The following is a 25,463-nucleotide window of genomic DNA, read 5'->3' on the forward strand; positions in this document are numbered from 1 at the left end:
TATTACGAGATAAATACATTTTAATACATTGTAACTTTTATCACTGACATATGGCAGTGCATTTGCTGATTGAATGACCGCAACTATTTGAATTTTCTATCACTATATTACTTATTGAGTGCTTTGTGGAGCCACGGATTAGTCAGAGCCATTGATGGCATGTACACATTTTGGTCCTAGGCTCTGTGTGTAGTGTGGGGCTCCTGTTATGGCTGGTGTCCACTGCCCCTGTTCTGGTCCTCACAAACCATCGAATGCAGGGGCAGAGATTTTATATTGCAATTTTATTCATAAACAGGCCGTTAGAAATGGCAATAACAGTTTAACATTGGCTGAAGTGCAAAGTGAACGGATCACTGCAAAACCGCATGGTTACAGGATCAGACGCACTCGCGCACAAGCATGCTCGCACTGATGGTACAGAGTAGGAGTGGCATCAGTTCAGTTTCAATTCAGCTGATATAGGAAATAAACTGACATTCAAATCATGAACTTAAAGATTTCTGAGACATGAAGCAACTGGATTAACAGGGAACTGATCTGAAATCCTGGTAGAGTTTGAGACTGAATACTGAGAGGGCAAAAGCTCTGAGGGGCGCCACTGTTAAAGCAATGGCTCAAAGGCAAATGAAACATTTATGGGGAAACTATAGTATAATTACAGATTAGGAACCGTTTTGTGCTTTATACCATAAAATTGACCTCCAAATTATGTGACCCCTTCTATAGTGCAATGTGCTGCCACACCACCATCTGTACGCTGGCCCTATACAATCTGCAAAAGCTAAATATCACAACAACACGAAGCTTGAGGAAACTGAAGTGTCACACATGATCTACTGAAATCACTCAAGAATGAAGCTAGAAATAAAACCATTGGCTGCCTGGTGCTGCCTTTCACATACGCATACCAACCCAGAATTCAGTACTCCCACACCATCGCAGCAGACAGGTGAAGTCCTCCACACTCTCCCAGTGTCCATTGGTCCATCCTCCTGAAGGCTGCAGAATGACCGACCCCTCGTCTCCACCGTGCTACTTCCTCAACACCCTGGCTGGAGGCTTGTTGAGGGCCGTCTCTGCACCGGACCTCAAGCCACTGAACACGGACGGAGCCACTTTCCCCACGCGCTCTGGAGGAAACCAGGCCAGGCAAGGAACTCAGGATAAACACTCAGATGTCTCCACACTTCAGAACAGTAGGTGGCAGTAATGTACCTGTTAGTTGGTTCACAAGCAGTCAATATCAAAGTAGAAGAGTAGCTCAAGTCGAGATAAATGACAAGCAAGTATCAACAGGAAGCTCATTTCCCTGATAACAACAACGGAGTGCCTCAGTGGAGAAATAGATGTTTCTAAATTAACTATTTAATACCATCAACCAAAGAGCCGGTGAATTTAAACTTTGATATTCCTGTTAGCACAAATGCCACTTCCTCTCGCTGTTCTTGGACCAGTCCGAGGGTGGTGCTTCCTCAAACTCAGACTGTCACTTCCCCTCCGCCCTCTGGTAAATAACATTCGCTCTAAAGAAGGAGTGGAAAATTGGCTTGCTGAATCTCTTGCCCTCTCTTACAAACAATCTCCTTCCCCCTCTTTCTCTCTGGATTATTAACTGCATCATGATGAAACTGGAATGACAACTGCCTCCTCTAGGGCACACTTAATCACTCTCAGCTGAAACACAAACACCACAGAAATTCCACAAACAACCACATGACAAATTCCCCCTTCAGCACCACACTTACAGATTCAATGTTTCCTGTTTTTGTTTTAAAAATGACCCTGACTGTGAGGAATGTTAAGATTAACATCCTTATTCTGACAAGAAAACAACCCATTTGTTTCTGAGTACTAGGAAAGCCATATACAACAATGTCTTGAGTTGAAACACATCCTTAAGGTAAGAAGCTTTTTTTAAAAAAAATTTATTTTGTTCAGTAGGCAGTTCATAAAATTCTCATTTCACGTTTATATTGTAAAGTAATATTTTCTCTCTACCCATAAGTTAATTTGCAGCAGAGAGTGAAAGTCTAAGGACACTACCAACAAGAACTGATTGTTTTCATTATTTATCAAGGGCTAATACAATTATGATACTCTGATTTAACTTCTTAATCAAGAATACATTATTTTTCAATAATATAAGTCAAAAGAAGTGTAGGCATTTATAATGAAAATGCATCATCATTACCAACATTAACGGGTAAAATGGCAGATTCATTCAATCAATAGATGGTTTTAATTGTTAATACTTCAGATATTTGCATATTGAGCTTTAGGAATACACATCTGTAATATTTGAATGGAATAAAGGGATAGAGAAACATTAACCTTATGGTGGACTAACCAGATACTCGCATAGCTCACCATTTCATACAACCGTTTCAGAAATGTGAAGTTCTGGCAATTCTGCATGGCTCACATGTTGAGGAAATGATACTAAACTCACCGCACTCCTCCATGACTTCAAAGGTCTTGCTCTTCACCTCTCCACCCATCCCCAGTTTGTCTCTGGCTCCTTTCAGATCCTCTTCGTTCATCACCGGACGCTGCTTCTGTAGCTCCTCCTCATTGGGCTGAAAGAGAAGGATCATAGCTTTGGCCCCTCCTCCTAGACCCTTTGTGACCCTGCACTCATCTCATTAAGTGGACTGAGGGTAGTAGAGTCAGTCTACTGTGCAGTTGTCACAGACATCTCAGCTTTGAATATCTACTCCTACTACTGCCAGTGTGGTTGTGTACCAGTTACAGTCCCTTAAATACCACTGCTATCCTTTTTACAGTAGCTTTGTCTCTATGCTGCACAACTGATACAACTGCAGTCTACTTCCGATTTTACTAAATGAGCCACTTGCCTGTCCTCAGATTGATTACAGAGCGCATCCTACCTCAGACATAGTTTCTGCAGGTTCTGAAGGAGATCCAATGCTTCAGTACAGTAAGCTCCAGGCCAAAGCTGATGCTGGTCCCCCTCCGCTCCTCTCAGGCCATTTATATTCTCCTGCCCAGTGGCAGCTGATCAGTCTGTTAGCAGAGGTCTGCAAGGCAGCGGGCTCCGCCTCTTATGTCTCTCAGTCTGCCCCTGCTGTCATGGTTTATTGTTAGGCATGACGTAATCCGCTATACGGCTGGGAATAGTGTTCCCATGATTTGACATCTGGATAGGGCAAAAGCAACTTTTCTAAACTTTTCTCCCCCTCTCTATCAAGCATAGGCACTTAATCACACTCGCTACAATTTCTCTATCCTCAGCTTGGCAAGTTAGGAACTGCTGTCACGGTTCACTGCGCCCTGTTCAATGTTCCCTTCCATTTCTCTTAAACTGCATGCGCTACTGCATTCTTCTACTGTTACGCAGTCGTTATGGGGGCAGGGATTATGTACCGAAGAGACAGAAACACTCCACAGGCCCCCAGACCCCATTAGACATTCCTGCAAGATCAGGATCATTAAAACACAAACAATAAACAAGCAAACTTCCACGGTAACGCACTAGCCTGCAGCTCAGCTTTCCTGTAACACCCCTTCCCCCCACCCCCCTCCCTCATCTTAGTCCATGCCATGCCATTATTCCTTTCCTCTGGGATCTGTGAGGGGGCAATAAAAGTTCAAGAGAGGCATTTAACAAAAAAAAACATCGCAAAAGAAAAACACATCCAAGTCGCCGGTGCGTTATGTGAATCAGAGAGCTGCAATTCCATGCTATGGGCTGGGAGCCACAGTTCTATTGGGACCAGGGTTTTGGTGGGGCTCACATTAGGTGGAGTGGGGTCGAGCTGCAATTCCATGCTATGGGCTGGGAGCCACAGTTCTATTGGGACCAGGGTTTTGGTGGGGCTCACATTAGGTGGAGTGGGGTCGAGCTGCAGATGATTATTTTGGGAGTGGCTACAATCTGTTGCCCAAAGCGTATCCCTCTGGGGTTCTTCAACATGCTATACAGAACAGACTGTTCACTTTCACAAACCACTCCCATTTCTGTATTTTTAATGGCTTAATTTTACACCATTAAAGTAAGGCAGAAATGCAGCTAAAGTACTTACATGCCGGGCACTTTATATGCTCTTGTGAACACTCATTTGACCCGATTTCCATGTTTCCAGGCATAAATTATTGAATATAATTTTACTCAAATAAAAAAGTAATAATACACAGAACCCTAGGACCTGGTAGGGCTTCCAGTGTCTAAATTCTGATTCACAGATCTGCAGTGGCATGGATTTACAGGGAATAAGGCTTTCTTTCAGGGTTAAGACCTATTGTTTTTATCTAGTAATTTTCCTGCACCATGGCTCAAAATAACTCTAATTTCCCATCACACTGGGGCAGAGAGAGCAGAACCATCAGCACTTAGGCCACACTGCACATGCACTTATAGGTTACACACGGACTCCTAGGAGCAAGCCCTGGACAGGCAATACCACAGCTCACAATGAGCTATGCTTTCCCCAGTACCCATTCCAAAATCTTACTCATGATATCAGTACCCGAGAGAACAGATCAAACGTAATACTTTCAAAATGGTCGAATGTGGAATGCCATTGATTTTCTTCACAGATCTCCCTGAAAAGGAAGGCTGTGAACAAACCTGAGCGAAACCAAGGTCAGTGGACATTTTGATAAACTTTATTGCAAACATATATGCAATGTAAGCACATTATGCATGTCCTTTCCTTGCTCCACGAATAGCAGTGGAAGTGAGGGCAACAGTGCTTCTCCACAGTTCTGTTTCTCCTCAACTTTAACACATTTTATCATCAGTCCAGCTACCAGTCCGACCAACATTTGTGACCACTCAAGCGAATGCACCATCATGGTTAACATCATCCATTCAAAAAAAAAAAAATTCACTAACCAGACTGACTTGTGGTCAGTCATTCTCATCTCCTTGAGGTTAATGCAGTTAAGAAAAGCATCCTGGTCCCTTTTACTCACAGTTGCCCTTGAGACAGACATGGGGCGAAAAAAGTTAATCCTTTGAACAAGACACCCAAGACACAATGTGAAAACTCATACAGGCCATGCCTCCATGCTCCTCTGCATGCACGCACGCACGCACACACACACACACGCATGCACGTGTGTGTGTGTGTGTGTGTGTGTGTGTGTGAGCAGGCCAGATTAAATTTCTCAGTGCTTCACAGGACAATGTTCACGTCTCAGGTCATTTCCTACAGCCAGTTTTCTCTCAGTGGTGATTAGCTGAAAGCAGTGGATATGCTGTAATAACAAGCACAATATCCAGGTAATGGCTGTATAAGTACACTTTTCCATAACTTTTAGTTGGTAAGACAGGTTTACCAAATTTGCAGGTTGATTGGGTGTTTGGAGGGCTAAACTCTTGTCTCAGTTAAAATACTACACAGAATGGCTACCAGGTGGCAGTACAGTGCACAACAAAATTTAGATAATCAGGAGCCCAGCCCGTGCGCACTGTTCGACCAGGACAAAATTCAGTAATTTGGTTCCTCTACTCATGAGGAGCAAAATTGCCACAAGAACCCATAATGTCTGCCATATTGGACTTTCTGCCATTTTGAATTTGATGAAAGACGCTTAAAATGCTTCTTCTCCTATATACTGACCAATTAGCATGACGTTTGCATGACGTATCTATTAACCTACTCCTATAATCAAATAATGTATAAAAACAAGCTTTGAGCTAATAGTGCTATTTTTATAAACGTATCTAATGTGCCATTGTTCCAGCTGACAGGGACTTTGGACAGGGACTATTAAGAGAAGCAAATAAGAGTACTCTTAAAAACATTTAAGATCGTTTTCTGTTATTTTTCACATTTTCTTTCTGATGTTTCCACAGTGCTTAAATACTATATATCATGCAGTCAGTTAAGTAAACATTTGCCATATACAGACATTTTGTGTGATTTACAGTTGTGGAATCAGCATCTTTTGTTGAGGATTAACCGGATAACCTTTACCATCGGAAATGGGCTCACCAAGCACCTTCCTACCACTTTTATACCCTTGCACTGACAACACAGACATATGATGCGACACACAGTCACGCACGCACACACACGCATGCACACACGCATGAACACACACACACACACACACACACACAGCCTGGAGTAAATCAGCAGAACACACAGGCAGGAGGCACTGAGCCACACAACACAGGACACAGTAACGGATGGATCACAGTGTATTGACCAAAATCTGAACCGTAAAAATGTTTCAGGACACCAAGGCCATAAGGTATACTTAGATATGGAATGAGAATCCCTGGAAGCTCCCAAATGTTATAGCATATTAAAAAAAACAATGAAATAAACACAAAATGATCCTATATGCTGTTACACAGAAGCCAGCTACTGTATTGAGGCCCTACTGCATTGATATGAGAAGGTGTGTGAGGAACACAAAGACATGAGTGCATTTCCCCATTCTGTCCACAGTAAGAGCAGCTCATGGTCTCCAAGCCGATGTGCAAAGGGTTTCCTGAACCCTGGTACCAGCAACTCCCAAAGTGTTCACAACAGGCAAAAAAACTCAGTGAACCACTACTGGAGGTCAGAGCAGATCCGTCCATCTTGTGTGCTTGAGTTTGGTTACGTTTCCCTTCTGTGTTCAATACACTCGCTTGTATGATCAAAAACAATTTACATTCAGAGTTAGTCGTTAAAGTTAGGAGCCTGTACCTCTAGTCACAGCCAGACTGTGGGGAAAAAAATGCTTCCTCCTATGAAACCCCATAGGAGCCACACAGACAAATAGACACCCTACAAAACGGTTTAAAGGATCTGCAGTCAGTCTAAACATACATATATTAGGCTGGACAGAACTGGCTGGGGTAAAATAGATATTATGTGCAGGTATCAATGTATGACAACAGATTAGAGACAATATAATAAGAGAAAGACAAACCAGACAGACCAATTAAGGGAGTACCCTAGCCCTCAGTCCTATGTCACATACCACTGTACTTCCTTTCACCCGATTGACCATATAAACACTACATACCATGATACCCTTTAAACCATTAATCACAGAGATGTCATAAGAACAGATAACACTAATGCATAGTACAAGATCACCCCCAGCCACTCCAGAGAAGATCAGTCACACCAGCCAACAGATCGAGAACTGCCATAAAAACGCAAGACACAATATAAAGTAACATTCAATGCGAAGATGATTAGAGGAAAGTGTCTCCCTTCATTTGATCTGTCCGGCATGTTCTGACATCAGAGAGAGCACCTCACAGCAATCATCACTTTGTTTCCAAGAAGCATTTACCCATTTTTTCACCCACCACTCCAGGTTGTTGTGCATTATGCCAGGATCCAATACTGACCTGGATTCCTGGAGACTGGAGGCTGGAGACACTTTCTGATTGGCTCCCCCAACCGTCACTCACACGTACCTCCCTCAACCTCCACACTGCTAACCAGGGCTGTCAGTTCTGTCAGCATTGCATTAGAAGAGGGTCCAATGCCCCCCAGAGCCATGAAGCCAGTGAAGGGGGGTGTGGCGATGGAGGCGGCAGGGGTACGGAGAACAGGCAGGAGTCAAGACGGGTAAGTCAGACAGGAAGTCCGAGGCGGTGCTTCTTCTTCTTAATGGGCTTGAAGTTAGCCAGTCTGCGCATGTCCTCCTCTATGTCAGACTCGTCCATCTCGTCATCAGCAGAGATCAGGACCTAAGGGTGAAGAGGAGAGCCGCTGGCAGTGAGCAGGGCTGGGGCTTAGCTCTCAAATTTATATCCTCCACTGTAACCTAGCATTCTTTACATCTACTGAGATTTAAACAACAATAAAAGAAGTGACCAAAAGATGTGAATCCGGATTTTTAGGTTCAGAATGTTATATACCTTGCGGAAAGCAATGATGGTTAAGGAGGAAAGTATGTGCACCATCCTGAACCCCCCTTTGCATCTGAGCTGAAGCAGATTGGGGTCTCACCTCAGACTCGGACTCCTCGTGGGAGAGCGCTCGTCTGTAGCGCACCTTGCTGTTGCCACGAGAACTATCCCCGCCCTCCCTCTCCTCCAGCTTGGCTTTTGTCCTGCCCTTCCTCATCAGGAAGTTATCCACCACCCAAAACATCAGGGCCTATGGGCCGAACACACACACACAGTATTTATTGGGCCTAAATTCAATTACACATCCTGCTAACTCATATACGCTCAATCACTCCCTACCTTGCACAAGCCAAGCACTTACACTCACATATTTACACACCCTCAAGCACTGACATTAACACATACACTTACATGTACTATTAATACTATGTACTTACACTGTACCTCACTACTGGCAGAAACTTAGAAATGGCATTATTGGTGTAATTACGGATACCTGCATATACCTAATGAGCATTATTCACCATTGCACCAAAAACAGAATGGGTCATACCTAAGACACTCATCAGGAAATCCAATTTCATTTCACGAAGACAACATAATGACACTGACAGTTTTTTCCACAAAAAAAGAAAATATCCACAGCAAGACATATGAATTGCATGAAACGTAAGCAGACAGTTTCTATGAGTGTAATACAAAAAGTTACCAGCATTCCACTGGACACACTGCATGACACATCCAGTGCTCATAATATATAAGAGAGGATGATAATGGTCACTCACGTTGACGAAGAAGGGGACGATGAGCATAACTATGGCCAGCTCCAAATCTGGGTTATCTATAGGGTTAAGAAGAGCCAGCTGTCGCGCATACACACACACACACACACACACACACACACACACACACACACACACACACAATAGAGGAAGGTGAGCTTAATATCCCAAGGTAAATTCTATATCTAGAGGCCGGGGAGTCTGTTTAAATTTAACACCTCCATAAGACATTTTCCATATGTGCAAAGAAACTGCTGCATCAACACTTTCGCGCTTTACGAATTGTTACCTTCTCATTTCTATCCACAGATTCCACATGAAAAGAATGTGAGCAAGGACAAGTAACTAAAAAACTAAAATATAAATGAATTAGCCTGCCAGCAAACTAAATCACTGGCATCACTAGACAGAGGGTCTTGATTAATGTTGGACACATGAATACAGTGAGTGAATGAGAGCACTTTGAGACACAGCCTATGTAAATCAGTTCAGCTCCCACTGATTTTAACACACCTCTGCGCCAGCAGGCCTAACCTGCCCTTTGCCAGGGCCCTCTCCACTTTTCCCATCATGCACCTGGGGTGTGCTCACCTGCTTCCACTGTGGTATGAGCAGGACCAGGATGATGAGGACCTTCTCAAACATCATAATGAGGATGTAGAGGGCACACTGCCCAACCCAGGCACTGCACTGCACCGGTTCTCCTGGACAGAGAGAGAGGGGTGGAGCGGGGGTGTCAGAGATAACCAGACCTGTGTGTGATTAAACGGCACGGCATCATTCCAATAGGGTGAATACATTCATCACTGTTTAGTATCCAGCTTTTATAACATAGCCTATTAGTGCTGTGTTCTGGGAATGCAGAGATCCTGTTTCTCAGCTGCAGTATACAGAAAAATATTTCAATGAACCTTAAAACTATTACTAAACAGTGTGGGAGCTTTTTACCAACTTGGATTTGATCCTTGTCCATAGGTTGTTCAGTGTAATCTAGATTGATTCAAAATGCTTAATACAGCTCAGTGTACACCCTTAGATTCCTGACCTTGACCTTTCATCCTCTGTCTATTTCTAGCAGGTCCAAAGAGAACTTAGAGATGCAAAGCACATATTCACTATGCAAATCTATACTACTTTACTACACAGCTCTGAAAACTCAGGAAATGTCGTCACCTAGTGGCCATTGTAGGCACTAGGAAACCCAATCGAAATGGGAGCATATAGGAAAAATTAATAAATTACATTTGCTCACGCATACATCTTCTCTGCCCCCTGTAATCAATATGAATGATTATTATTTCAAACACACAACTGATATCTTAAGCATTAGTGAATACAGATAGACAAGACATGGGAAACTACTAATGGAACAGTTATGACTTCTATTTTAAAAAAGAGAAGAAACAGACCACAGTTACGTGACAATAATAATGACCATTCAGAATCAATAATGCTGGTGAACATCCACTGACATGAACAATGAATGCTCAATATATTCAAACTCAAACAAGCTTAATTCCCATCATTGACAAAAACTTTAAAAAATAACAGTAAAGGGCAATGAAGGGAAGAGGGTACTGGGGGTTATTCCATGGCAATTTTGCTAATTTTTCCAAGATCTGTATTAACAGTAATGGCAACGTTTTAGAATCTGCATCCCCACAACAGAGCAGACAACTTGGGTTCTGGAGTGTCAGAGCCCATTCTTTTATGACCCATTCAAACCTGTAACTATATAACTGGAAAAGACTTGCTGAAATCTGTATTCAACAGCAACACAACCTCATAACAACATAGTTTTTCACTTTGAGAGATGTATAAATAGACATGGACCTAAAAAACACAAGCAGATAGCATAACACAATAATAAAATAAAAATAAATACATGTTTCTTGGAAACTAAGAAATAGATTCAATGCATTAAAAATTCAAATATTAACTACTGTCCTTCATTCTTGGTGTTAACACTGACTGAAAAAGCTTTAAAAAGCAGCAGAAACCATTGCACTTCAGCGAATGATGGAACAGACCAACACCAAAGATGGATTAATGGAGGAAACATATGACTCCCTCTTGCACAAAATCATTACAAATTACATTTCATAAAATACAGGCTAGAAGAGTCTTAACCTAGATAATGAACAATACATTTGTGAGCAAGGCTGAGGTAACAGCAGGACTACTAAAAGCACCACTGAACTATAGCTGGAAAATGTATTTAGAGCCATTGGGGATACAGAAGTAACAAAAATATAGAAATTTAAATATAGAATAAATATAGAAGAATATATAATATCAATATTTGTACCAAAGGATGGCCATCTACAGACTTTAAAAACAGAAAGGAAGCTTCTTTTATACCAGTCCACAGAAAAATAGTCCGGAAATATCTTACGTGATAAGCAGAGAAGTGGAACAAAATGTCAGGCAAACATGGAGTTCTCAGAAGGGTTAAGAGAACTTGGGAAATATTACATACTGTAGCAGGTTGTCTTATTATGGAAAGCAACCCTGCAAGTCACTTTAAGAAATAGGCTAATCACTAATGACAACCTTTGGAAAATGAAGGCCTGTTCTGGAATACTATCCAAGAGTGATGTATGGTCCAAAAATATATAAAGAACATATGAACAAGAAATACAGACAGACTGTATTAAAGGAAGAATGCGAGTTAAACAGGCGATGAAGCATCAGCATTTCTATTGGAAATGGACCGTGTTATGAAAAAATACACCAGAACGCAACAGGAGATTAAGTGGAATCTGACCATAAAGCCAAAAGATTGGTCTCGCTCCATTTGTGCTCATATCAGACAATAAAAGCCTGATTTGTACAGGGTAACTTGGTTAACAACAAGCAGCAAAAACTTTGAATTAAAGGAAGAATATAAAAATAGAAAATTCAACTGAAAAATCAATGTTTAAACGTGCACTGCGATACCAGATGCACTCAGCAAACAAAAGTGCTTTGCCTCTTGAGCTTGAGTTTATTTTTACTAAAATTTTAATAACATGAAATGTAATAAAAATGTAATTCAAATGAAAACTTTTATTTTGATTCCTCCCCTAGAGATAATAGGTTATATCTCTGATTATCTGAGTGTGTAAGCTTTGAAATGACTTGATCATGAAAAGTTAAAAGCATGCAATATTTTGAAAGAACGTACTGTAGCTTTATGGAACAGTTGGTCTGAACAGCATTGGTAATGTAATTAGATTCAGCCTGTACTACCAACTGGCCCAACATATGTGCATGTTCATTGTGTTAAGTGACTGTGTTCAATGCTACTATTTTACGTTTGAGAATGGAACTTCACTGCCATCTGGAGTGTATGAAGAATGGCCATATGGAAATTAATACAATAAAAACAATTCAACTTGTAAAACTACCTATTTTAAAGAACAGTATTCACACTTGTGTTAGAGAAGAAAAGATGGAAACTTTTCTTTCTCGAGGCAAGCTGCATGCTGGCTGAGCCCCAGTGCGTGGTCTTTACCGTACTCCCCGAAACGCAGCGAGTCCCACTGCCGCCACTCCACCACCGCGCTGACGGCCCGGACCCCTGCGTAGATCAGGAGCATGCCCAGTGACGCGTCCAGGAGGAAGTTGATGAGGTACCTGTGGAGTTACACCCAGAATCACAGTTACACCCAGAAATGGTTGAATGGGGCCTACTGACACAACAGTGTATAGTAGGACTGTCACAAATACTCCCAAGTTTGAATCTTTGTTTTACATCCCGCGTTTCGTAATCAGCGCGCACACACACGCGCATCATTCAGGAATGCATCTATTTTCAATGCTAACATACAGGCTAATGTTAGCAACGGTCAACATGGCTATTTTTAAAATGATCACTTTGAAATTTTAACTGTAAAAGATATTCCAGTGTCAAACGTACACAACTAAGGCTATGGCCTAGACTCAATTAGTGTTTCTCCTTAGAACTTAGTTATCGTTCTTTTCCTTCTCAGTTTGACAAAAAAACTAATTTAGGAAATCACTGCGGTGTTTATTGAGAAGCAAAAGCTTGTGTTTGGCTGGCTCAAAATGAAGGAAAACGTTCAGTGAATCCAGGAGTAGGCACAGTGAGCGCACACGCTTACAGTGAGCACGGGTCCTCCTTGGTGAGGTCCGACAGGTAGACGTTGGCAAAGTGAATGAACAGCATCCCGATGGCTTGCTTAGATGTGTCCAGGAACCTAAGAGTGAGGCAGCAGAGAAGAATACAGTTCTATACTCACACAGGTAATGGCACAAGTGGGACATCCTGGTGCTGACAATGACAAATTTATTTGAATTTTCCATTTTCTCACACTCACACACACATACATGCACACACACACACGTGCACAAATTTGTTCTATTTATTTTCTAAGTTGTAAAAGAGACCAGGTTCAATTATTGACATGTAACAAACATATAACCAATTTAAATCCCAAAAGGAAGCTTCTGTTTTGTTTCTCAATTTAAAACAGGGATGGCATTTTGACTGATGTTCTCTTCCCTGCGGATGTAAAATACAGAAACGATGAAGCCGTCGTTTTGGTGAGGTCACTTTGATCCTCTCCCTCAGCATGCTTGTACTGATGAACGATGCACCTCGCGGTGAATGGAAATGGGTTTGATCTTGCTACGTGCTATAAAGGCATGAAATGAAAGGCAGCTCTTTACCATATCCTCCAGGGTCTTCGCTCATGTTTGGGTTCCCTGAAGCGCTTCACTGCCAAGGAGACAGAGACACCAGTCAAAGTGAGGACCAGCAGGGCACAGGAGAATGGGCCTCTATTCAGGCTCACATCTGGCTGGATTTCACTAGCTATACATACAGATCACATTCAGAACTAAACACTGGCCGACAAATCTCTGCTTCTTGTTTGTGTTGCGATTTGTACTTTATCTTTTTGAAAGGAATTTCACTTGAAAATCTCAAATCAATTATTAAAATACTTTATTTTATTTTTAAAAAGGTTTATAGAGTTAAGGCCCTTCTTTTAAGATTTCTTATGGTGGGCAACTTACAAGTGGAGCTAAAAAACAATGAGGACTGAGGCTAAATTACTGCGTAACAAAACGTGTTCTAACACATCTGCAGATTTCGAAGTAGATTGTTGGAAATGGGTGGATTCTGAAGTTGCACTTCTTGGTTTTCCAGTTTTCAACTGACAAGGGGGACCTTAAGGCATGGAAACCTCCCTTAGTCATCCAGTGCAAAGGCTGACCAGGAGTCTTAATTAACACTGCTTAAATGCAAAACTTCCACACGAAGTGCAGGCCTACAAAGCCATAGCAAGGGCAATTTCACAAAGCCACCAACTGTGTTCCTTTAATCTTGATTAAGGACTAGGACTTTTAACTTATTCTGCAAAACTTTATTAGATCTTAAATGTGTGCATGCATTCCAATACATTCTAGATTTATCCTTGGCAGCTAAGAATGAATGAACGAAGGAACGCATGCATGCATGTACACACGTGCACAGACACTCGTCCACACATGCACACACATGTACACAAACAGAGCAGAGGTTTAAAAGACACAAGGAAAAGAGGCCATCATTCAGTGTGTTCAATTTTCTCTACGACCCCAGGTGCAGTGAGCAAGACAATTACTCTGAAGCAGTCAGCGTCAGATTTTCTATCTCAACCAGGGGAAAATACCGGAGGTAACATGTGAACAGGACACTGTCTCGCTAAAATGACATGGTATTCAGGGGTTTTTTTACGACCAGCACAATATAGGAGACAAAACATTACAAATGTTTATCACAAACATAATAAAAAATAAGCATCTCGACTCCCACTGGTACTCAGTTATCTCTAATGCCTCTCTGGGTTTTGACATGAGTGCGTTGTGTCTTGCTTCCTGCCAACAAACTCCCATTGCCTAAGCTACTCTCTGGAGGCTCTGTGATGCATTCTGTAATGGCAGACATGGATCCTGACCACAGCTACCACCACTGCGGTAGCTCGTTAGCTTTTACCTGCACACAGTCCCTTTATGGAGCATGTGAGGGTTTAAAACCACTTCAGCAGGAGGGATACAATACTGCGCAGGCTAGCTGTGCAACAGCAAGGCTGAAGGAACATGCCAGCAGCGCGGAGCACATCTTTATTTTTTATTATTTTATTTAACCTTTATTTAACTAGGAAAAACCCCATTGAGATCGACATCTCTTTTGTAAGGGGGACCTGACATAACACAAAGTTACAAAGTCACACAAGACAGTAGAAAGACAAGTTACATCATATGGAGAAAAGAAAAATGGAGAAAACATCTGATGAATCATTCCAATATGATGTACTTAATCATTTCAAGCACAAAGTCACCCTGGATGAGAGCCAGCAAATGCCTAAATGTGTTTCTTACATGGCTGAATGTCTGACGCACCCAACTTTACATGAATCACTAAAAGCAGAGATGCATCACAACAGCTGTGCAATGAAAGCCGAGGTACACTCCATGTCCAATAGCACTTATTCTCTGCAGCATAAATCTTCAAGACAACATACAGTTCTGTGAAAAAAATGGCCTCCTTCTTTACTCTATTACTGCATATTTGTGATATTGAATGATTTCAGGTCTTTGGACAAAATGTAGGCTAATAGACAAAGAGAAGTTGAGTAAACACAAAGCACATATTGTTTCCTTTATTTAAGGAAAAAGGTAATCAATCACCCACATAAAAAATGTGAAAAAGTACACTAACTGTCTCCTTAGTAACTCAATCAACCAATTAGGCTAACCAAATTTAATTAATAGTAGCCTAACTTTCAGCTGATTGAACACAGCCAGACTTGATTGCAGCCAGCCCTGTTGAATCTAGTCCCTATTAAGCCCACGTACCATATAAGCCCACTTGCAACTTCTGAGTCAAATTTAAAAAAACTACATCATCATTTTTTGCTGTGTGATGTTTTTTCGAATGAAGCTGCTTGTTACGTAAATGACACTTTTTATTGTAAGTCAATCACATTTGTTGATATTGAGTTATCGAAGCATATGTGTGGCATGTGCCTGCTGATCCCAGAAGAAGTTGCAAAAAAACTTAGGTGATTTTGGTACCCTCAGAAAATAACATTTTTTGTATATTTCTACACCTGTTTTTGGAAAGTACTCACTTGTTATCAAAATTTAAGTGATTAGTGTTTTGAATGAGACATATGTTAGAATATTACCTGAATTAGAAATATTGTGTCTTTCGAAATCAAAATATGAGTTTTAGCACACTAGCAAACAGACCACATGCTGCGTCAATACAGTAGCTACATAGTATGGTTCATTGCAATGACATAAAGCATGATAAGCATGTATAGTTTATATTTTTGTATGCAGTTTATATTATTATACTGTTAAATAGACAATAAATGTGTATGTTTATCTTTATTTATTTTTTAATTAACATTTTTACCTGGTGGGCTTAAAGGGGACTTTAGCAAAAAAATCACACTGTCTGAGGTGGATGTAAATGAGTATAGCTAATTACTTCTCTACATGATCAATTTATACTTTTCATATTATGTTAGTGCACCATATATAGATTTATTTAATATAGTTTTTTTTTAATGTCATGTGAGTAGAATCAAATATTCTGTCTTTTAACCATAAATTCACTGATGTTCCCTTTAAGCCCACCTGTTCCCTTTAAGCCCACTTTACTGTGTTTCAATGGGGATTTTCTCCCTTTTGACCTTTGAACCATTTTCCTCCCTAATTTTGATCTCACCTGATGAATCAGCTCCATAATTCAGATAATTAATACCCATATTTAAATATCAGTGATATTGCATAGGTCAATTAATTCTGGATAGGCCTGTGTTCTATCTTAACATTAGCAATAATTTTTTAATCTTTACTTTTCAGATGAGTTTTAGTTTAAGATGACTAAAACACGAAAGAACTACAGTTCATGCCCACGCATGATAGAAGCGCAAGTTCATCCTCTGCAAAGCAGGGCTGTAGGGACCTGGACCATTCTATTTGCGCAATCATGAGGTCATTGAAAATCTACAAAAATAAGATAAAAGCCATGAACGACTTGCTAGCGTAAGACAAAGACAACCACAACGTGGGCTAAAGATTGAAGCAAACAAATAAAATAAAGCTTAGACCACCCTATAACCTGTTATGTTACACTACTAAGATGGAGCAAATGATAGCCTTACTAAAACGATACAATCACCTCAAAGAGCATAGGCCTACGTTTAGTCTAGGAGAAAGTAGAAATTGCAGAAATGTTGACATCTTTCTTGTTTATTTTGTTTAAATTATAGGCTAATGATACATGAGCTTCAATATGTCATGACTGATGTCTCCTCATAATGAATTGTATGTTTTAATGTTACTCCACAATGAACTGAATGGTTCTAAAATGTGTTTTTACAATGTTTTCAAACTACTATCCTAAATGTGATTAACATTTGAAAAGTTATTGTTTAATTGTAAATCCTGAAATTGACTCATTTACTATCCTTAGAACATTAGTATTGAACTTGAAATTGTTTTTCATTCAGTCAGTCGTTCTTCAGAAATCTTCATAAAAACACCTGCAATTTCAACCAGCTGACTGGACCAGAAATTTTGGCCAATTTCAAATGCCAACAGCACACCATAGGATAGAGATACAGACAAAATGACAACACATATTGAAAGATGAAGTATTGAAGAGTAATTTCCACTATAGTTTTGATTTTGTTCATAAATAGTTTTTTGGCTACATTCCAAAGAAGACATGTTGTAAGTTTAACTTTTTCTGTGTTGACAACACAGCAAAAAGGCTGGTCATGCCGATTTCAAATGCCATTTACAGGCCATAGGATAGGAGTGGAGACAAAATGAAAATAGCTATTGAGAGCTAAGAGATTACAGATTTGAATAGAACAAGTTTGTATTGTTAAGATTTTTTAAATATATATTTATTTATCAACAAATCATGAAGTGGGCTTATTTGGAACACCCATGGGCTTAAAGGGTACGTTAGGTACCCATTAAGCCCATGCCAGACTTTTGACATATTTTGACAAATTAAACAATAAAAACATTAGAAATTGGTATAAATGAATTATTGACACTTCAAATGAGAGATTAGACTTTCATTATAACTAAAATGTTCTCACTTAAATTGGGGCAGTATACATGAAAAATGTCTGAAAAGCGGATTTGGTGGGCTTAATAGGGACGTTTACCCTAAACCTCACTCATATTGCACCTTGCCATCAGAGTGAAGCCGTCACCGCATTCCAGAAGAGATGAGAAAAAAAGTTGAACTATATCAGTCTGGAAAGGGTTACAATGCCATTTTTAAGAACTCCATCGAACCACAGTGAGAGCCATTACCTCAAAATGGACAACACTTGGAACAGTGGTGAATCTTCCCAGAAGTGGCTGGTCTGCTAAAATTTCTCCAAGGGCACAGCAACAAGTCAACCAGAAAGTCACAAAATATCCCAGAAAAACACCCAAAGAACTGCAAGTCCCTATGGCTTCAGCTAAGGTCAGTGTTCATGACTCCACATTAAGAACAAAATGGGGATCATGGAAAGAGTCGCAAGGCAGAAATCACTGAGAACCATGAGAAACATCAATGCTTGTGTCACATTTGCAAAAAATCACCTCGGTGACCCCCAAGCCTTTTGGGACAGCCGAGTCAAAAGTAAAACTTGGATGACACAGGTCCCATTATGTCTGGCATAAAGTAGCTAAATACAGCATTTTACTGTAAAAACATAATTACCAACAATCTAACATAATGGTGGTAGTGTGATGGTGTGGGGATGTTTTCTGTCCTGGGACCTAGACAACTTGCCATTATCGAAGGAAGTGTAAGTGGGTTATGCAGCAAAATAATGATCCAAAACACAAAAGCAACTCGACATCTGAATGACTGAAAAGAATCAAAATGAAAGTCTTGGAGCAGCCTAGGCAAAGTTGTGACTTGAACACAACAGAAATGTGGCAGGACCTGGAACGAGCAGTTCATGCTTGAAAACCTACCAATTTGTCAGAATTAAAGCAGTTGTGCAAAGAAGTGTGGGCTAAAATTCCTCCACGGGGATGTAAAACTGATATGAAATTATATGAAGAGTTTAGTAGCAGTTATTGCTGCTAAAGGTTGTACAATCAGCTATTTAGTTTAAGGGGGGAATTACATTTTCACATGGTGATATGGGTGTTTGATAACTTTTTCATTAAATAAATAAATAATAATTTAAAAAATGTGTTTGTGTTTACTCACGTTCCCTCTGTCGAATACTAAATTTTGTCCAAAGATCTGAAACAGTTCAGTACGACAAATATGCAATAACAGAGCAAATCAGGGAGAGGGCAAATACTTTTTCATAGCACTGTAGATCCCCTTCAGGGGACACTTTACAAGTGTGAGAGAGCAAGGACTCCCCCCCGACAGCATCCTACCCTGTTGGCATCTTGACAGGTAAACTTCAGTAATATAGCAGCCAATGAATGAAGTCAGGAGGCTGATGACACTCTTTCTATCAAGGCATGATTGCACTTCAGGCCTGGGTTGAATTCTGCCTGCTCTGTTCTGTACAGGAACTCATGAACTGTGAAACGCCCATTCAGCCAGAGCAGAAGAGAGCCAACACCATGGTCACAAAACCATGAGGGCACAGATGTCCGTATGGAATATTCATTCATATCACGTAGCCGATGTGCTGGATCACCTGCAGGCTGGACTGACCCGTTTCACGACTCCAGAAAACATGACAGGAGGGAAGCCGTTTATTCCACGACTTGCTACAAGCGCAGTAGATTATTTTACGTGAACTATCCCATAAATCCTTGGCTTAAAGGAGGAAATTCCACTGATCCATTTACATTCATCGTTCCAGGAGGATGTAAATCCAGAGGGGGAGGGGGGGGGCTTGAGAGGCCGGTTACATCACTGTGCTGCCTGCGACCAACAGAGCGCTAGTGTCCTCCCTTCCCGATGACCTCAGCCCGACGACCTCAGGGAAATAAACAGTGTTAAACAGCGTGAAAAACACGCCACAGCCATGGCCCTGCTTCCAGCTCCATCCAAAGGACAAGCCATGTTTTGCCAGACCTTACACAGCGGAGGGGGAAAATCTTATTTTCACAGAGTTCAAATAAAATCTAAAGTGTGGTGGCATGGTCAGCGATATGCAAACAGCACAGCTAACAATAACATTCATCACCCGCCCAGCAAACCAACCTTTTGTGTCACTCTCCAGGCAGAGGTCACGCCCTGCAGCCACCACCTCCCTGATTAGGGTGCTAAATATGCGGCAGAGGGAACAGAGACCAGGAGGGCCTTGCCTGACATTTAAAGATGGTGGATTACTTCCCCGTACTTCATACCAAAAAATGCAGAATCGTACCCATCGTCTGCCTGACACACGCCATTGCGCAATTGGACAGAGAGTTGCCCGGATACTGCCTAAAGTCCTGTACAGAGCATGTACTTGCGCTGCCGAACTCGTCACGCCACACTAATCGGGTTCAATTCGGACCCCGGCTGGCCACCTGCACTGGGACACATCCGTCTTCCGTGTCCCTGACCTGGCTGTTGAGTGGTAATAAAAGCCCCGGCTTCCCCTCGGCCCTTTCCTGTTCCCCCGGCTTTGGAAGCGACAGCACCGGGTCCTCCTTTCTGCCCGTAATAACCGTGCTAAACGCATGACCAGTAACTGCGGCAGGGAAATAATAACAGGATTACAAACTGCAGCGTCCAGCACAATTGGTGTACAACAGATAGGCTACACCAATCTGGGTAGCAGCTGCCAGCCAGAAGCATGTATGCACAAATCCGTGCTTCATTTTAGAGCAATACTTCAGTCACACAGTATGTGATAAACAATGAACAAACCGGTACGGCGGGAAAAGCAAAATGATATAAACTTAGAGCCAGAATGACTTCCGCTTGGCTTGTGACCAGTCCAAGGAAATGGAGCTGCCTTTTTTCATACTGACTGGAATGGCTTTCTTTCTGAACTTAATATACTGCCTCACATTATTACATGATCTAAGAACCGTATAAACTTGTGTTTGTCGATACCCTTCTACCTCCCCACTGGGTTTACACAGGTGCTAAAGATGCTGACTCCAGCAGAATTGTTTTTGAATCAGTCAGTGAGAATTCAGAAAAAAAAGTCTGAAAAGAAGATTTGTCCAATGTTTAGGAATGAGCCCACAAATACACAGCAGAGCTCTTATCGTCTAGTAAACTTCTGTAAAAAAGCCAAGGTCTGCTGTTCGCTGCCTCAACACACCGAAGGGGGGGGGAGGGGGGGGGTTGTGCGGAGGTAAACAGAAGCTAGGGAACTAGCAAATGGGCCGACTGCATGCGTGTCTGAAAGCTTACTGTAACCCTGCCTCTTCTGCAGAGGTGACAGAAAGAGGGCGGAGGGCTCTGTGGCCTGCGTGGCAGTGTCGGTTAATGCGCGCTATAGTGTGACAAACCTCAACGCTGCATGGCGAGTTAGCGGGGTGGGGTGCGTGCTGGTATAAGGAAGGAGCACAAATCACGACTACATATTTTCAAAAGCTGAACGTGCTAAATAAACCTGTCAGTAAACTGTCACTGAAAACTTGGTTTTGCCATTTGCCTTATAAACCCCCCCTGAAATTTTATTCAGACTTATTTGAGACCAAGACAAGAGGAAGAGAAGCAATGACTTCCCGCGAAGAACAGCTGAGACTCTCCAGCCAGTTTATTTACACAACAGCTTGACCACAGCTTCACGTCATACAGGCACTTGGCATGTGACTCAACACTCCACGCTCCTGTTTGCGGTCTGCCTGATAAAAGATCACAGGACCTTGTTCTCTCAGATGGGACGGCAGCTCCAGAGGAAAGGTCAGGACATAGGAAATAGCACTCGGAGCGGAATCTGACCACGAGAGCCGGAATCTCCCCAACCCCGCCGCGGGCAAGTACAGCATAACGTTTACAACATCACATTTATAGCACAACGTAGCTGCACCTGCAGTGAAGTACCAAACTCAGGGATTACATGTGTAAGTGTGTGACAATAGCACGCATTTAGGCATGTTAAAGGACTTGTTTGCTTGCCCTCAAACATGAAGAAGTGTGTGCTACCGTAATCTCATGGAGTTCTGCACCACAGCTCAAACTACCCGCTCATCCAACACACATACTGCCACTGAATAGTTCTGTTCCACTATTGCTTTCCCTTCTCTCATCTTTCCTTTCTTTTCTTGGCTTTTCACCTCTTTTCCTTTCTTTTCTTCCCTTTTCACCTCTTCCCTTCCTTTTCTCTTCCCTTTGAAAAAGCACACATCTCCATTTTCTGAAGGTGGTGGAGCAGACAAAGAGGCGATAGATCAGGCTATTTAATTAGAGCTGCTCGGTGGATCTGCTTACAAAGCCGAATGTCTGCTGAGAAAGGTGAGAAGAATGCACAACCGGAAAAAGCAATGGGCTACCTTACACACGCCAATCTGTGTGAGTGACTGGAGTGATCTGGTCAGGTAGGGGGCATAATGCATGTCAATTACACTGACCCTGTCCATAACAAAAAAACTGGATCAATAATACAGAACCTATCAACGTAGGCCCTGATCAATAAACTGCCTGAAATCCTCAACACTGCTGGTCAATAAAGCAGACCCAACCAACAGAAAACACCCTAGACCAGTGGTTCTTACTTTGGAGCACCGAACCCACCATTTCATATGCTATCACGACCTTCTTAGTAAAATGTGTAATAATCAGACTAGACTGAGGGGTGGACCTCTGCGGCGGAGGCTCCACCGAACCCCTGAGACCGACTCACCGAACCCCTAGGGTTCGACCGAACCCAGGTTAAGAACCACTGCCCTAGACTCACTGTGCGATTTGTGCTATGTGCTACCTTATAACAGCAAGAGGGTTGTGTCTAATCCATTAACTGCTCTCAAACGTGGTGAAGACCTTGAGCAAATTCAGTATTACGACTCCAGACTTTCTGCAAAGCCCACGTGAAAGAACACTAATAACTCATTAAAATTTAATGCTGTATCCAGTTTCAGGCTGTGGTCAGTACAGGGGGGAGTTCAATAGGTAAACTCCGAGCAGCATCTCACATTTCCAGACTTCACTTTCTGTCCGCAGTGCTGCACAATACTGTTTGCCTCTTCATGTTGTTCCTCTCCTCCTTTAAAATTTTGTACCAGATTAACCATATTTAACTGTCCAAGATAATTTTCTCTATACCCTTACTCTATTTCATTTTGTGCCAGGCAAGATGAAAAGAAATATCTGTATGAAGAAAAGACTACACAAATCACGGTTAAGAAAGGTTTGTTATTGCACAATTCTGAATATGTACGGCCAACAGGTGACCAACATCTTTGTCCCTATTCCAAATTTGACAAGTAAACAGTGCCGATAACAGGCAAATTCTGTATAGACAATTATCAATATTTAAGGCCAGGTCTACGTAAGGTCTCTTACATTCTTTATGATCTTAATGAATATGTATACAGGCATTAAATGCCTGTATGGTTTGAAGCATCAAGTACTCGAGGTCCAAAGGTTCTGATGGTGGGATTGCATTGTTCCCAACGTTCATATAGGTACAAGGTCATGCGGAAAAATCGCAGCGTTTGGACACATTGCTTCCTCCTGAGGCTATCACCACAACTGACATTTCTCCTCAGTTCTACACTTTTTCTGTCAAGCCCCACTCATTTGCCAGTCTGCACATCTTCACTGTGCTAAAGTATCACGAACGGTTATTATAAACATATAAATGGTTTCAACTGAGAACTGATCTAAAGAGGACTCTGAAACATGCAAGATTTGCATTTCTCCAAAAGCCACTGAGGCCAGTGACCTAAAAGCGACACCCTATGCTGACTCTATGGCCTCCACCTCATGACGTCTGGGCTTGATAAAAAGCAATTGTAACAGTTGGAAGGATTCTTTGAATCTGTCAGTTAGGAAAATATTAGTTTCACCCCAAGGGACAAGCAAAGACCTCTGACCTTTTTTCCTCAAGCCTTCTGCAGTGGCTTATGGTTTTTAATGATTAAAGGGTTACTGGGCAAACTAAACCAATGTAACTCAGGATGGTGTTATAGATATTCACCTGTTAGACATCAAAGCAATCTGACTGACACGTGAGTTGTTGCGAGGCGTTCCATGAATTCACGAAGCATGCTCTTGTGGAATGTGGCGTTATACTCACACATAAGCGTGCTAAAGGCCACAACCGCCAGCAGTCCCTGAAGGAATATGCCGAAGGAGTCCATCAACGCACCATTCTTGCAGCCACGGTTGTCAGCGTCGGGCGTGGGGCTCACAGACAAGGACGAATTGTGGGGTGAAACAGCGGGGACCACTGCGTTGTGAGCACCCCCTTCCACTGATCGTGATAACATTTCCATCCCGATGTCCACCATGATATCCAGAGAGGTCGGACGAAGACTGATGGACAATTCACCGCTGTAATTGACAACTGACACGTAAAGTTAATATGATGACCTCATTCGGATGTCAAATACTCCACCCCAGAAGTGTATCTTCGTCCTCCGTCTTCTGTACTTCTAACGATCCATAAAGCTGGTTGTAACGTAATCCAAGGGACTACAAACCCTGAATTCATCTTGATTTGGCGGACCCATCCTCACTGTATTCAAAGGGGGACGAAATGTTTAGCTAATCCATAATGTTTACTATCGAATTATTACCATTCATTTCAGAATGGCACGCTAGTAAACTGATTGACTAGCTGAGTGCGGACATAACCAGTCGCTGATCCCAGCCACAGTGGCACATGTACAAACATTACGTGGCAACGAATCATCACGAGTAATACTACGACTACTTGAAAAACCTGTCGTATATCGCTAACTGACGTTAGATTGCTAGGTACCACATAGTACTGTGGTCCGCCAATGCAATTAGCAAGCTTTCCAGATCGTTTGACTCAGCCAGATAACACTGTCACGCCTGTCTAGTTCCTTGTTCGTTAGCTAGCTCGATTTTTGTTTTATCCAACTAGCTAGGTGGCTAGCTGTTCTGACATATTTAAATCTACGCATAAATGTACGCTAGCTAGCTCTCTTGGCCAATGTCGTAAGTTCCTTTCAAATAGATCATGCACGTAGTTTCTAACTCAGCAATACCTTGCATACCGATAGCTATACTCGTCTACAAATTGTGTCTAATTAGTTATACAATGATTTCGATAGCGGTAACTTGCAGACTGCAAGCTAGCTGGCTGTGTTGCTTCTTTCACCTTCGTCTTTGCACGACGGTCCATGTAACCGATTCCAGAGGACTTCTTCTGACGTTCAGTCGCTACGGTTAGCAACAGACTTGTAATTTTACTTCGTTAACCAAAGTTTTTTTTAACAAGAATGAATCAACATAATCTCCGTCATCCCCTTTTGCGTATGCATTCTGATGGTTGCTTGCGAACAAGCCAGCAGACTGGAGTTTGGAGTTCAGTTAGCTGACTGGCTGGCTAGCTAACTAGCCGAGTCCAAGTTTTGTAGCGTGCGAAGCAGCAAATAAAGACTACATTGCGATAACAGTGCTTTACACTCAACTTGCCAGAGGCACGTAGCTAATAAATTAAATCACGGCACAATACAGGCAAGGTATCCACCCGGATTTCACTTTTTTGTTTTGCAGAGTTCAGACCCAGTGGTTCCAGCTGCCCCTTCATGCATTACAAAATAAGAACGTCATGACGACATACGTCGCCTACAGATTGAATTCTGGGAAATGTATTAAATAAACTGTCTTGGGTTATTAAAAAATAAAGAAGAAACCAATGCAATCAAAGTACTGAATAATCGTCCCTGTAGTACTGTGCTAACTGGTCCTACAAGATCGCTGTCAATGTCAGACCATCTTT

At 41.8% G+C, this 25,463-nt stretch overlaps 2 protein-coding genes and 1 long non-coding RNA gene across 3 annotated transcripts; 1 reads left to right on the plus strand and 2 right to left on the minus strand.

Moving 5' to 3' along the window:
- Positions 1 to 265: 265 nt before the first annotated feature.
- On the minus strand, positions 266 to 3,253 carry mustn1a (musculoskeletal, embryonic nuclear protein 1a). Its single transcript, XM_064298694.1, has 3 exons — positions 2,892 to 3,253; positions 2,453 to 2,579; positions 266 to 1,133 (listed from the first exon to the last, which is right to left on the minus strand). Exons 1-3 carry the CDS (start codon positions 2,898 to 2,900, stop codon positions 1,036 to 1,038), a joined length of 234 nt encoding a protein of 77 aa, XP_064154764.1. The 5' UTR covers positions 2,901 to 3,253; the 3' UTR covers positions 266 to 1,035.
- Positions 1,546 to 4,867, plus strand: LOC135234265 (uncharacterized). The gene is made up of 2 exons (XR_010324058.1): positions 1,546 to 1,903; positions 4,561 to 4,867. It is a non-coding gene; the product is annotated as an uncharacterized LOC135234265 (long non-coding RNA).
- LOC135234262 (store-operated calcium entry regulator STIMATE-like) lies at positions 4,608 to 25,293 on the minus strand. The gene is made up of 8 exons (XM_064298693.1): positions 23,787 to 25,293; positions 13,288 to 13,336; positions 12,720 to 12,815; positions 12,110 to 12,231; positions 9,205 to 9,317; positions 8,617 to 8,694; positions 7,932 to 8,081; positions 4,608 to 7,669 (listed from the first exon to the last, which is right to left on the minus strand). Exons 1-8 carry the CDS (start codon positions 23,998 to 24,000, stop codon positions 7,553 to 7,555), a joined length of 939 nt encoding a protein of 312 aa, XP_064154763.1. The 5' UTR covers positions 24,001 to 25,293; the 3' UTR covers positions 4,608 to 7,552.
- Positions 25,294 to 25,463: the final 170 nt, after the last annotated feature.

This window comes from Anguilla rostrata, chromosome 11, assembly GCF_018555375.3.
Source record: "Anguilla rostrata isolate EN2019 chromosome 11, ASM1855537v3, whole genome shotgun sequence".
Taxonomy (NCBI): Eukaryota; Metazoa; Chordata; class Actinopteri; order Anguilliformes; family Anguillidae; genus Anguilla; species Anguilla rostrata.